This window comes from Anguilla rostrata, chromosome 9, assembly GCF_018555375.3.
Source record: "Anguilla rostrata isolate EN2019 chromosome 9, ASM1855537v3, whole genome shotgun sequence".
NCBI classification, from domain to species: domain Eukaryota; kingdom Metazoa; phylum Chordata; class Actinopteri; order Anguilliformes; family Anguillidae; genus Anguilla; species Anguilla rostrata.
Window position 1 is genome coordinate 18,130,022 of NC_057941.1, and position 14,726 is coordinate 18,144,747.

The 14,726-nt window shown below is 44.2% G+C and overlaps 1 protein-coding gene across 4 annotated transcripts; it reads right to left on the reverse strand.

Annotated features, from left to right (window-relative positions):
- Positions 1-2,213: 2,213 nt before the first annotated feature.
- Positions 2,214-13,097, reverse strand: LOC135263140 (serine/arginine repetitive matrix protein 1-like). Of its 4 annotated transcripts, none has more exons than XM_064350804.1 (10): positions 12,923-13,097; positions 11,902-11,962; positions 9,131-9,907; positions 8,081-8,785; positions 5,636-5,805; positions 5,126-5,237; positions 4,476-4,542; positions 4,127-4,243; positions 3,890-4,010; positions 2,214-2,905 (listed from the first exon to the last, which is right to left on the reverse strand). In XM_064350804.1, coding segments are annotated over exons 2-10 (2,121 nt in total). In that variant the 5' UTR covers positions 11,952-11,962; positions 12,923-13,097; the 3' UTR covers positions 2,214-2,903. The 4 variants fall into 4 exon arrangements, with proteins under 4 accessions (XP_064206874.1, XP_064206873.1, XP_064206875.1 ...); XM_064350803.1 differs by having other exon boundaries at positions 11,902-11,967; XM_064350805.1 differs by having other exon boundaries at positions 9,161-9,907; positions 11,902-11,967; positions 12,923-13,095.
- Positions 13,098-14,726: the final 1,629 nt, after the last annotated feature.

Genomic DNA, 14,726 nt, shown 5'->3' on the forward strand with positions numbered 1-14,726 from the left:
GCTAATTCTTTGAAGAACCACCACCCACACCCTCTTAATTACATGACACTCCCAGTCCATGTGCAGGTAAGTCCCTTCCTTGGCTGAGCATTTGCTGAGCATTAAATGCCAGCAGCCATACCACCACGCACTCTGCTCCTGCTGACTGGCTGAAGCTAAGCAGGTGTGGGCTTGGTTAGTACTTGGATGGGAGACTACCAGGGAATACTGAGTTGCTGCTGGAAGTGGTGTCGGTGGGCCAGCAGGGGACAATTGTTCCTCTGGTCAAATAAACCCCAATTGCTCCAGTGCAGTGACAGGGACACTGTGCTGTAGGAGATGCTGTCTTTTGGATGAGACGTTAAACTGAGGTCCTGACTCACTGTGGTCATTAAAGATCCCATGACACTATTCGCAAAGAGTAGGGGGTTCCCCGGTGTCCTGGCTAAAAAAATCCCAGATCAGGCTCTCGCAAAAAATTTGCCACCTAATCATCCCGATTTAATTGGCTAAAAAATGTTCTCTCCCTCCAGTGGAGCTGCTCAGTGGCCAACAACAGAGGATTGTAATTGTACTGGGCAGCTCCCAGGTGTGAATGTGTATGCAGGGCGTTCCTGCAAAAGAGAATCCGTGATCAGCGAACCTACCCCAGGTAAATCAAGATTAAATAAATAAAATGAAAAGGTCAACCCTGTGTAGCTTGCTAGGGGTCTAGTGGTATGGAGGCACAGTCAGACACCCTTACAGTGTCAACTCCACTCCAAACCTTGTCCCACTATTCTTGGGTAATACCAGTCTGTGGTCCAGTCTCTTTGTGGCCCGAAAGATTGATGCAATTTCGTCAATGGATTCTTCATAGATTCTAGGAGTGCTTATTGTCAATTTCTCTCTTTCTATTATTTGTCCCAATATCATGCAGGAACTTTACTTTTGCTTCTAAAGGCTTCCACAGCACTGCTTATTTGGAAGTACTTCCACCAGGGTAGATGAGACTGGTGAGGTTACTGTGTTCAGTACTGTATATGATTTGAACCGAGCATCTATGTATAGGTCGGCCACTTCGGAAGTCTCTTCCATGAGACCCCTTTCATCCGATTGGTTTCTTGCCTATAGTTATTGAGGGGCTCTCTCAAAGGGGCACCCATGAGGACTGTGCCATCAAATCATTAGTATATTTATGCATCTTTCTCCAGACAAAGGTAACACAGACAAGGTGAGGCTGACCCACTCCTTGCTGTTTAATTAACAAAGCGGCTTTCAGCTGAATAGGCAGCAATGTACTGCTCAATGTTAACCCATGATGGCTAGACAGGTAGACCTGTGAATACCCATGTGTATAACTGAAGATTGGGCAAATTACACCTAGATTTTTGTGTTTAGGTGTTTGCAGCATTGCTAGTCTGAATCATGCCTTTCCCCCCATTCCACATGTGCAAGCTTGTTGGCTTGTAAATATTATCAGGCATTGGGATCGGCAGAATATTGCGTAAACACAAGCTTTGAGATGTCTATCATTTTTATAGATGATATTTTACCTCAGAGGCAGAGGTTGAGTCCTTTCTACCAGGTGCCAGTGCAGAGAGGAGGGGGGCTCCAATTACTTTGTATCCTGAAAATACCTCTATTGGCAAAAATATTGTCGTTCTACAGTTTCTCTGTTCAGATTAGGCAACAGATTGCATCTTTCCATGTTTGGTTGTGAATGGGGATCAAGATTTTTACAGATTAAAGGCCTCAGATGTATTTGTAGAAATGTTGAATACTAACCAGCTATGAAATACACCAGACTCAGTGAATTCTTATGTCAGACACCTATGTCACGCACCAAATCCTATCCGGTAAGAAAATACAAACCTGCCCTCAGATCGGTGCTCAGGGACCTACACCCATGAGCAGAAGCAGCCGAAGTTTACATTCTCACAAGAGCAACACAAGTAGGAGGATACTTTCAGGCACTCCAAGCATTCAATAGATTGCTGGGCAACTTCATTTCAGCTTTTTAAGCTGCTGATGTATTAAACCCATATATCTATCCTCAATGACTAATATGCCTATGGACATTTACAAAATGCCCAAGGTAGTGTTGGTACTATGTTTAGGGTCTACAGTATATGGGTGGTAGGAAAATACAATACAATGGATTGTAGGGCTTTTTCCCAGCAATGCTGGCTAAAACTGATTAAACTGTCTTTAAAATACAATGAGACCAACAACAAAAAAAGACGTGACACGACTTTACACAGCATTTTTTAAAAAATATAATTGCTATAAGTTACATGACATGCAGAATGCCAAGGTGCATTAAAGATGCTGTAATGAAACCAAGATACTGAAGCAAACATACAAAAGCCATTTTTTCTGAACCAAGAAAAACTGTCATTACAAGTAAACTCCTCAAACTTCTCAAACCTGCACGGCATGATAACTCTGCTGAAACAAAGTGTTCATCCTGGCTCCCAGGGCACAGTTAAGATGGATAAATAGAAAAGCAACATTTTTAGTGAACCCCATTCCCACCCCATTGTACATGTAAATCACAAAACCACTACACTACCCATAATTCAGATTTGCCTAGCCTTCCACAAACAAAACTTTATACAGTTTATGAAAGAAATTAAAGAAAAATGATAAAAAGGACATTATCCTCAAACACCCAAAAAACTGCAGATAAGCAAGCAATATCTTCCAGGACTAACATGTCAGAACAGATATCCGACATACAGATGAAGGCAGGCAAGTTCTCCACAGAACCGAGTGCTTCACTTTGGGTGCAGCCCAATGCAAAGCCTGCCAATGCCCATGGTGCACTGTCCTGTATAAGAGGGTCTTCCCAAAATAAAATAAAGCATGAAGTCTGCAAATGTGCCATGGGACAGGATCACCCAGCGTATTCCACATCTGATACTTCTCTCCTTCCTCTATGACTCTACAGAGAAGAGAAAGAGCACATGAACATAAAAACAATCCAAATAGACAATGACCTCACAGAGGCCACGTAATTCTCAAGTTGCTAAGAGGCAACTTTAGAATGGTGTGTGCATGTATTCCACTTGAGTAAGTGTGAGTATGTGTGTGAGCTGGTCAGTGTGCATGTGTCCTGTTTGAGTGAGTGTTAGTGGATGTGAGTGAGCTGGTCAGTCTACATGCGTTCCGCTTGAGTGCGCGTTAGTGGATGTGTGTGAGCTCGTCAGTGTATGCGTGTTCTCTTAGAGTCAGTGAGTGAGTGAAGTTGTGTGAGCTTGACAGTGTACTGTATGTGTGAGCCATTTGAGTAAGTGTGAGTGTTAGTGGATGCGTGTGAGCTGGTCAATGTACATGTGTTCCGTTTGAGTGCGTGCGATTGGTGGAGTGTGAGAGCTGGTCAGTGTATGTGTGGAGTGAAGGTGTGTGAGAGCTGGTCAGTGTATGTGTGGAGTGAAGGTGTGTGAGAGCTGGTCAGTGTATGTGTGGAGTGAAGGTGTGTGAGAGCTGGTCAGTGTATGTGTGGAGTGAGGGTGTGAGAGCTGGTCAGTGTATGTGTGGAGTGAAGGTGTGTGTGAGCTGGTCAGTGTATGTGTGGAGTGAAGGTGTGTGTGAGCCGGTCAGTGTATGTGTGGAGTGAAAGTGTGTGTGAGTCGGTCAGTGTATGTGTGGAGTGAAGGTGTGTGTGAGCCGGTCAGTGTATGTGTGGAGTGAGGGTGTGTGTGAGCTGGTCAGTGTATGTGTGGAGTGAAGGTGTGTGTGAGCTGGTCAGTGTATGTGTGGAGTGAAGGTGTGTGTGAGCTGGTCAGTGTATGTGTGGCGTGAGGGTGTGTGTGAGCTGGTCAGTGTATGTGTGGAGTGAGGGTGTGTGTGAGCTGGTCAGTGTATGTGTGGAGTGAGGGTGTGCTTGAGTTTGATTCGCGCGTATGAGGCCGAGCGGCGCACTCACAGCGGCGGTACGCGGGCCCTCGGTGGCGCAGCACCTGCAGGTGGCGGTACTTGGACATGATGCTCTGGCTCTTCCTGAACATCGGCTTCTGCTGGAAGGGAGGGCGTGGCACAAAGTTGGCCTGGTTTGGGGAGAGAGCACTTGTGAACACCACACCACAAGCAAATACAGCGCACCCAAGAACAGCAGTCTCCAGCTCTGATTCACATGGCAGCCAGGGCCGCGGCAAACGCGTACCATCAGCGGCCTCTTGAAGTATCCAAACCTCCCGAAATGTCCTGGGGGCTCCGTGAAGGGTCTACGCAGGAAGTGCGGCGGTTTCCGACCGGGACTGGAGGGGCGGAAGCTGGGTCGCTATAATGAAGAGACACGGGTTAGCCTTCACTCTTAAAAACTCAATCTAAACAGGGTCACTATTGAATAGCTAACAACCCTCTGTATAGAAGCCCATCCCATGAATGAGCAGTTTTGGCGTCGTCTTTGTTTAATGTAATGAAGCGTTTACTCTCTGTACTGCATGCACGGCACTGATGGCTTCTCACTCACTGTCCAAGCTCAAACATACATATAAGGTGCACTTCTTTACCTGGGGTGGTCCCATTATCTTGATTGGTTTGAAAGTCTTCTGGCTCAGCAAGGGCATGTCAACCTGTCTAAAAAAATCAAACAAGCAAGACTGTGAAAGAGCAGTTGTCACATTGGAGTGTTCATATACAAACACACATGCAACTACATGACTGAGTCTCTGTGATATGTTAGGAATATGAACCACAAATGAAGAAATAAGACTACAGTACCCATACTAAAGGCAAATGTGTTCCCAGCTGTGGAGCCACATGCTGAGTACACAAGCAATGCAACAACTTACACAAGTGACTCATATTTTATATTCAATACATATTTCATATTCAGGTAGTAATATGCGTTTATGTATTAATTACCGGGTGAAAAGCAGTGCTGCCTGAAAGAAAAGCTTTAAACTATTAACTGCAAATCTGTAAACATCAAGGGTCTGATGGAAACACCCCTTTATCTGAGCATGTGTTTTCAGATAAAAGCAGGAGAGCTTTTATCTAAATTATGCATGCGTACATGAACAGAGCATTTGTGCAAATATGTGCAAGTTACTGTGAAAGCATACGAGTGAATGTCTTCTGACTGAGTGCCTAAATGCAGGCCTATATAATGCAGATGTGATGGTGAGAGCCAGAGTGAAAGCCTCGAAATAGAGCATACCTTGTCAGACCACTGTACCGACCACTCAGGTCACGTGATGAAGAGCAGGAGTTCTGCAGTTTTGAGAAGCGTTCGTTCAGCGTGAGGTTTCCGTGGGAGCTAAAAAAGCTCTCTGGAGGACAGAAGAGAATTACAGTTCAATGGTTAAACTCATAAGCTATTGCATTTGGAGGAATGGTAAGATTGCTTTACTTGATTACAATGACACTACATAAACAAAGTTTTTCCACACAATAACTGTTACAGGAAATAAATGATAGAGGAAGACAAGGAAAAGCAATGTAATTCAGAGATGAAACACCACTGAAACACATAGTAGCACTGAGCCAAGGTAGGACCACATGCACTGAGAAAAATACAAAATTACATCATTTAGACACCATGTACAAATATTTGAATGCGAGTACATTGACTGCATTGAAGGTACTTTGTTCTGAACAACTTATCCTTCCTTATTAAGCACGCAAACCATGCAAACAAACACACCTTTCTCAATTTCGGAGCACAAACCTTTGACTTGGTGGACTAACGTGACGAGTTCCGGGCCAAAATCACCTGTTTGAGACTTTGTGTTTCCGTCCCTCCAGGGGGCACTGTTTGTTTCTTCCGGCCTGGAGCCCAGGCCCTGCCGGGACACCGTGACCAGATCCCGGGAGAGCTGCCGATCCGAGGGGGAGGAACTATGGCAAGGGCAGGGGTGTGGCAGAACACGATGGACAGATGAGATAACGCTTGCTAGATTTGGGTGAAGCGAAACAGGTATCCTATCCAGTTTTCTTTTTGCATAAATGACAGTGCTACAGACATGTTGGAATGAAGCATCTAACAGAGAAAACGCTTCTGAACTGTGTTCGCCTAAAGTTACAAGTAAGACAAAAAGGTAAATTTGTTTGAGCAGATCAAAAATTACATCAGACAGCGAACAAAGACAAAATGAACATTCTGGGCGTACTTACGAAGAGGTTCTATTGTCTCCATGCCTCTGTAAGTAACACGCAGCATTTCACACATAGCGGGATGAAGGAGAGCAGTGGACCTCTTTCCTCTACTGTGGCTTTTGAGATATGCCAACACGAGTAAACGACGAAGCCAGGAGTGAAATCATCGATTTGCGTTCAGGAGTCCAACACTGCACCAGGTCTGCGCTCTGCGCTTAAATGGTGTAGGACTGTAAGGCTATCCAGCATCTCCAATTTACTGGTGGACAATTTGACTGTGGTGTATGGAGCCAGAAAAACACTCACTTGATGCGCATTCTCATCTCATTTTGCATTGTCAATGACATTACAGAGGTCCTCCGAAAGAAATTCTTATCCTGAATGGATTGTGCCTCAGGTGAAGACTTCGAGATCTGCTGCAGTCAAATTTGATCATCCAAATTCCTTGGTACACTTAAGACATGTTAATGTGTTAATGACCTTTTGACTGCAATCCCGACAAATTCCCAGGACTATTTTTAATAAGACTGACTCGATTCCTCAGTAGACATCTATAAAGGCACTTTTCTTCAACAGATTCAGTTAGATCTTCAGAATTATCCAACAAATTCCCAATTCTTCAGACAGTTCACAATTATCCAGTAAATTCCCAATTTGTTCTCGTCCTCATTCACGGACACCCACTTTAGTCACTTCGGTCAATAATTGAGATGCCTACTTGACACTGGCCTCAGGGGAGCAATGGTCCAGAGAACACTGACAGCAGCATGTGGCTTTGCAGTTCACCCCCTGGTTCCTGTGTTTGGGGACACGTAGGTGCTGTGTACTATATGGCAACTGGACAGCTGCTGTTCATCTTCTGCTAACGGAGAGTATCCAACATCCAAACCGGTTCCAGCTGGTCAGCAGTAAATTCTGAGTCAGCTGCTGCTGTCCTTGATATACACCATCTTCCATGTCTAAAGGACAAAAGCTTCACAGCTTGGCTGCTTTTAATGCCTTGACCTCCTGAGTGACTACACAGTTGGAAAAAAATAAAACTGATCTTGGACAAATAAGACTGCCGCGCCAACCTCTTCAGCGATTCTCATCGAAAATCTGGTCTGACGGGTTCAGCCATGCAGACAATCATCCACTGCATTTTACAGGGCAGCACAGTCATGCTCTTTGTCATCCATTGCACATTTGGGCCCTTGTCAGGCTGATGAGCAGCCTGACATAGCTATAGGTCCTCATGCTACTGGGCACTTGAATCACATGCAAGCAGCTTTGTTCTCCTTCACTATGCTCATCCAGGGTAAGATATATTGATTTATGTTTCTTTAAATGGGTACTGTATGTTTTGTATGGCCATTTCTCTTTTCCCTGTTGTCCTATGCACCCTTGCTGTTGTCCTCAAATCTTTACTATAGCAGGAAGACCTGGATCTCAGAAAGGAAGGAGGATTCTGTTCCTCTTGATTCGTTTTCCCTGTTCCACACGGGAGTGTTCATCCAGTCAGTTTCTCTCACTGAGAAAGAAAAGCTCAAGCCTGCAGTCTTATTGTACTCTTCCTCTCCTCCTGGCTCAGGGTTCACATTCCCCCCCCCCCCCCCCTCAAAGTTTTGTTATTTTCCCCCAAAGAAAGAAAGTTTTCAATCTAAGTCTGTAGAGTGGCCTCCTTTTCATTTTAAAGCGGTTTTCTGAAGCAGAGGGCGAGGGTCGAAAGATCAAAGCACTTCTTTAACTGGGCTATGGGTCTTCCAGTACATTTCTCTCTGACACTTAACGGACAAAAAAAACAAAAACTAACCCCAATGGGATTAACATATTTATGCTGACTTGACCCCTCTTCCTTGTTTATAGCAATCACTTTTGCTGTAAAGCATGATGATGACTGGAATTTTTTTATCCCGCCTTGAGAGAGGGCTTGCACCATCTTCCTTTTTCTGGACACATCAAATAACGTAACAGGAAAAAGCTTGAGTTCTCAAGCCAGCCTCATGCCCCGTCCCCAACGCTATGGGAAATACCGTACCTGTGTGTGCTCAGGGTGTGGCGTGTGTCCACCTTGATGGTGAGTGTCTCCATCTCTCTGGGCGAACCAGCCGTGGAGTCCGGAGAACAGGATGTCTTGAGGGGCACCCTCTTCGGGTTGGTCTTCTTCAGGGCCCGGGCCTTAGCCGCATCGGGCTGCTCTGTCTGGAGCGTGACGGTCGACCGGGTTTTTCTGACGGACGGACACGGCTTCTCCTCCTCCTCCTCCTCCTCCTGCTGCTCCTGCTCGTTCTCCTTCGGCGGCTGTATCTTGGGGTGCTTCGGCTTCAGGGCGAGCGCGGGCTTTTGCTCGTCCCCCGTTTCCGACGAAGCCCTCAGCTTCCTCCCTTTCAACAGGCGGCTCTTGTCTTTGAGCGAGAGGCCGCGGCCTCCGAAGCCCCGGGATCTGTGGAAGCGCTGGGGCGTCTCCCCCCGTGCCCGCTTGGCGCAATGCTCGAACCCAGGGCCCGCGGGCAGTGGCCTGCCTTCTGGGTGCTTCCTCTTCACTGGTCGCCTGGTGGGTCTCTCCTGGGGGTGGTGATGCTGGTGGAATCTGGGAGAGGAGGAGGGTGAACCTGCTTTCCATTTGGGGGATCTGTACGAGTGGTGGGGGCTGTTCTCCTCCCCCCACTCCATGCTCCTTCTGCTCCCCTCCATCTCCCTCTCACTCTCACTGTGCCTTCTGGCCTCTCGTTCAGTGGACAACCTACACATCCATCACAGAGAACACAAACATCTTGTTACACTGCAGCTCTGGCAGCCTGAGGACGTGCCACAGGGGGATATGCCCGTGCTAGCTCCTCCCCTTTCCCAAACATGCCAGAACATACTCCTCCCATGTATTGTACTGGCAGACCAGTAGGGTTTATCCCTTTATTAAGAACTCCCCAAAGCAGCAGGTAACTACTACACTGAGCTGCTGTGCACACTTTACCCACTCTTAAAGGTACTGCAACTGTAGCAGTAGACACTCTGCCCCCCGTGTGTGAAGCCTAGATGCCTGCCCTGTTCAGGTTTTGCTGTTTTTAATTTATTTTTCTTTTATTTTTACCCAGCCTGCACTGCAGCTTCACTCCTGTACCTCTCTGGATAGGAGCCCCTTCTGTGAAATTCTTGGGACTTCCTCTGGGGTGAGTTTGAGAACCTGCGCTCCCCAGATAGGGATCGAGGGAAGCCCCCGTTCCAGCGCTCTCCTCGTGGCAGCCGGTCAAAGAGCCTCTCTCCAGGGCTGTGGTCCCTGTAAGGGCCACGTTCCCGGCTCCTGTCCTCTCCTGTGGGTCCTGGACGCCGGTGAGGACCCCTGTAAGGACCATGGTGGGGTACAGGAGACAGCTGCCTCATGCTGCCGTGGAAGTGGTGAGGCGAGGGGGGTCTGTGCCCAGGGTGGGGCCCATGGAGGGGCAATCGTGGGGAAAGCCTCTTGTAGATTGGGGGTCCATTCCCAGGGGTATGCATGGGCAAACGGCGATGAGGTGGTGGGGAGTGGCTCGACCTGGGGGGAGATGACCTCCTGTGGGCACGGTGGGGTTCCGGGGAGAAGTGGTCAAGCTGGGAGGCATATCCATGGAAACGCCCCTGTGCTTGGGGACGCCACTGACCAGCGGGGCGATGGAAGTGATGCGCCGGATCTCTCCACTCATCCATAAGCCGCGGACCCTTGTTGAAATGGGGGGGCCTGCCCCGCATTGGGCCTCCGCCCCTGGGCTCCCTCCACTGCGGAGCTTTCATTTCACGGAACTCCCTCTGATCCCTGGAATGTGAACCATAGTGATCCGCACGCTGCAATCTTCCATGAGGCTCGTGGGACCCATAGGACTGGGAAAACAGCCTGCGCATCAAAAACAGACATCATTGAAAACACATCAACCTGAAACATCATTTACAGTTTAAAGTACAACTGTCCGCAACATGTTACAGTTGCTTGAAGTTATAAGCCTTAAGAACAGCACTCTTCTAGGAATATTTTAAGACAAGGGAGGGAGAAAATAAAAAAAGTTTTTTAAAAAAAACTTACGCCTTGTGTCAGTGTATAAGTTATAGTTACATATACTTTTAAAGAATGCTTGCTTGAGCAAAGCGCTGCCCACGACTATCAGGAACCATTTGTGATATTCAGTAACCAAGTGCTATCTTAGAATGAAATAGTGTCTGCACACTAAAAAAAAAGGTGCTAGAAATGCAAAGTAAGACTAGCTAACATAGGTTTGACGTGGTATTAAAAATAAGGTGCATATAATCAGGTGCAGCGCCAGGTATAACTTGCCAAAGCATCCTGGTACATTGTACCTTGCACGACATACTAATTTTTTGAGTTTCCATATTCATTTTGTGGCTTAACTTGTCATTTGAAAAGTATTCTTGAGAAACCTGTATTTCTGAATGCATTTAAATAAGTTTGCAAATAACCTGAACCTGTAGTAACCAGGTCTTACATAAAAACCATCAAAAGAAATACAACGGAGAAGCATGTCTGCATCAGATGAACAAATAATCGCTAAGTGATAACAGGCATTTAATATAGTTTTGTTCCAAATGCTTCATAACATGTTTCAAAAACTCACATTTCCATAAATACTGGGTACACCCTAAATTTCAAAGCAAGTGTGGTATGTCAACCCTAAAGCCTAACAATTCCATAGTATCCATCTTGCACACAGGCAGAATTACTGTACTTAATTTTTTTAAAACCCACACTAGGCTTCAGAAATAATATGTACTAGAAGAGTTTGAAAAAGCTGTACTTGGTAACATACCTGATGAAATATGCTACAATTTGTCACACCAGCAAAAATGCCCTTCCACGCAGCCAAACTGAAATTGTATTATCACCAACAAGACTATTTCTGCTAGATGTCCACACGTTCTTAGGCAAATCTTGCTGTGGAACAATTCAACAATGCCACTCAGTATATCTGCACTTTCATCCTTTAATAACTAATAACTGAAAAAACAGACTGGCTACCCCCACGAATGAAAACAAAAAACATCCCCAAAGCCTACAGGTTTGCCATATATCATTGTTATACTGTAATAAAGATATCATTTACATATGGTTGTGACTTTCCAATAAAACTGTACTGATTATTTTATCTGGGCATGTAATTTGTATGCTACAGCCAATTGGTCCAATTGCAATTGTTCAAATGTCACTTTAAATGCTTAAAACCGCACTATGACGGTTTAGAATGAATTTTGCCATTTGTGATATAGGTGAAATGGCCTTCCATTAGATATTTCCGTATTAATACATTTTATGTTTTAAAGAAATAAAGTTACAATTAAACAACAAAAAAAGGAAATACTGATACTCAACATAGCCATTAACCGGATTTTTTATTTTTATTTTTTTAACCTAAGTGCTTGAGCAGCATCTTTAAGGTTGATGGTATAAGGTAGGTATTTATCGACTAATTCTTGACGCACCAATTTTTAAATAAACGTAATATAGGCTAACATGCCATTTAGATTTTGAGATCCAAAAAGCAATTGACCTATTTCTGAGCATTAAACATTTTTTAAAAGTTGCTGCTATTCAGAATAAATTATTGTTTTCATTCTATTGACAATTGCATTCAACCGATTGCTATTTGTATACGTTTTTCAATCACTTACCGAAGGGGTTAATTAGACGGGGTCAGAAGGGCTCTAGATTTTTTTTCGAAGGACCACATGTGCTCTAAAGTTGAAAAATTTAGGAGCGCACTAACGCAGTGTAGAGCCCTGGCCGTAGCACTGATGTAAAGTTAACATCCTTAAGTGCCGCCCTGAAAAAATCTCACTCCCAGTCCGTCTCCTAAGCACACACACAACACATTGACTTACCGGTGTTTTAGGCGAGGAGATCCAGAATAAGGCCTGACCATCTTCGGCATTTGGCGAAAACCTATTCTAGGAGGGCGAAATGGTCAAACCGGTAACGGTTATGTTTTCAAAAACATTCAGAACTGACGTTGACGAATGTACTTGGCACTGCGTGCAACTTGATCAAAGCAAATACTAAAACGGTCTAGATGTGGAATTTGTCGAGTTTCCAAATCAACTCAGAGTAGATTAAAAATAGATACCAACACACTCAAGTCAGAAGTGAACTAACGCGAGTTTTATCTATGTTTATCAGTTTCTCCAACGTTGCGGTCAACTGTAATAAAATTGGCGAGCGATCTTGGTTACCTAGCCTAACTCTGGAATTGTTTGAAAGCGACGGTAGCTAACGTTACTGCTAGTTGCCAAATAAACTCTAGGTGCTGGCTAGACTACCTAGCTAGTAACGTTACATTCAAAACAAACTCACTTCCTATCCAGAAGCTATCGATTAACTTAACGTCAATTAACAATTACCGACTACTCACAAATCGTGCGGCACAATTGAGTCAGTCAGTACTGCTTTGCCTGCCATCATCACCAGAAAACGAGCAAACTAGCTGGCAGTAGTTTTTATTATTAGCCAGCAAATCTGGCTAAACTAACAAACGCTTCGATTAACGTTAATTCAACTACACTGGAGACTACCGAACTCTCTCTCTATCTACTCGCCTGATACGTTAGTCAATAAAGACGTCAAAAATGCAAATAAACAGAACAAGTAAATCGTTACAAATTTCTAACCGAACGAACGTTACATAGCGAAGTCTCCATGTTGCAACAGAACAATCAACATTTCACGTTGGCCTACAAAATGTCTCCTTGGCTTAGCTACTGCGAGCAGGCCTCAAAATGCTATCACACGTAGCTGGTTAGCTTGGTTCCCCGTTTCGTCACAGCAAATATTTTCTAGCGAGATTATTTCAAACTAACGTAGTAATGTTCCTTCAAATTAAAATCACATGAAGTAACATCGCCTTACCTCAACACATCTAAAACATTCTCAAATACTGTAGATACGCAGGTTATTAGAATACTGAACAACAAATGGATATGTTAACGTTGTTACGAACTCGTCCAGCCAACACCTTCGGACCTGACCGGTAGAAGAAATAGCACACGTCCTGACGTATGTCGGGTTGGTAACTGCTTCTTCTTCTTTGGTGTTTGATGGCAGTTTAAATCCTTTGTAGTTGCATTACCGCCTCCTTCTGGATCTAATCATGCATTGCTGTCTGGTTCTCTGTCCTTTTACTTATACCAGTTGTCCTCAAAAAAACTAAATATCCTCTTCTTTCCCTCCACCGTGTCCCCACATTCAAGCAGATCTGTAAACCTTGCCTCCACTTCTAGTCTCTGTAATACTGTAAACATTACCCTTCCGTCTTGATCATACTTCCTGCATTCAATCAGGACATGCTCCACTGTTTCTAACTCATGGCACTGATCGCATTAGCCAGTTGGATGTTTTCCTATAATAAATAGTATGCTATTCAAGTTGCTGTGACCAATTCTTAATCTACTCATGATTACTTGCTCTCTTCTATCGGTTCCACTGTTTCTTGCCATTCCTACTTTATTTTGTATTTTATATAAATGTCTTCCTTTTGTTGCACTATCCCAATGTTGTTGCCATTGTTTGATTACTCCCCTCCAAACTATGCTTTTCCCCTCTGATTTTGAAAGTTTAACATTAAGGGCCACATACTCTCTCCTGACCACCTCCTTTGCCAATTTATCTGCTTTCTCATTTCCCTGGATTCCTGAGTGTGCTGGTACCCACATGAACTCTATGTTTTTCCCTTGATTAGTTATCCTTGAATTATTAAACAACAGTTCATATATCTTGGTGATTATTTCCTGATCCTGTTTTAATGCTTGACATTGCTGATACAGAGTCACCTCAGATGAGTATATTATTTGCCGTCACTCCTTCCACCCACTCTAACGCTAACAGAACTGCAATTAGCTCAACAGCATATATGCTCAAATAATCTGATGTTCTCTTACTGATTCCAGTCTGGTGACTGGGAATCACCACTGCAGTCCCTATATACAATTTATCATGACTGAAAATAACGTAGGATTTACAACACTCCCCTGGGGCGTACCATTTTCTACAACATGGTTACCTGAGATCTTTGACCTTATCTTGACCTGAATTGACCTATCACTTAGAAAATCCCTAATCCAACTGAAGATGTTTCCCTCAATTCCCATTTTATGAAGCTTGATTAACAACCCTTCTTTCCATAGCGTATCATAAACCTTTTCTCGGGTTGGTAACAATCCGATTTCACAAATATGACGTGAGTAAAAAAAAAAAAAAAAACTTCCGGTGACCAACAGGACGGAAAAATAGAAATAAAAGCAGATATTAATTCAGATGTTTCTATTTTCTACCGCACATATTAAAATACTGCAACATATTTAGTTACTGAGAAAGTGAATAAGCCTTATTAAATAATATCCTAAATACACTTACACCCTGTCTGATCATTAAATCAGGTGAGCTTCATCTTGGATTTAACCCCTATAAACCCCTATCAATATGGACAATATAATCAGTGGGCCAAGTGTTTTTTTTTTTTACTATAATCACCTGTGGAGCACATACCTTACAAAAATGTACATCATACCACTGGATGAGGAGGTAGCAGTAAAAATATTTTAGGGAACAGCTAAGGGAATGTTTGCAACGTCATGAAGTAACTGGGTATTGAAAGCAGCCCAGTCTTCAATGTATGGGCAATCACTACTCACATTACAAGAAGAATGTCCACTTG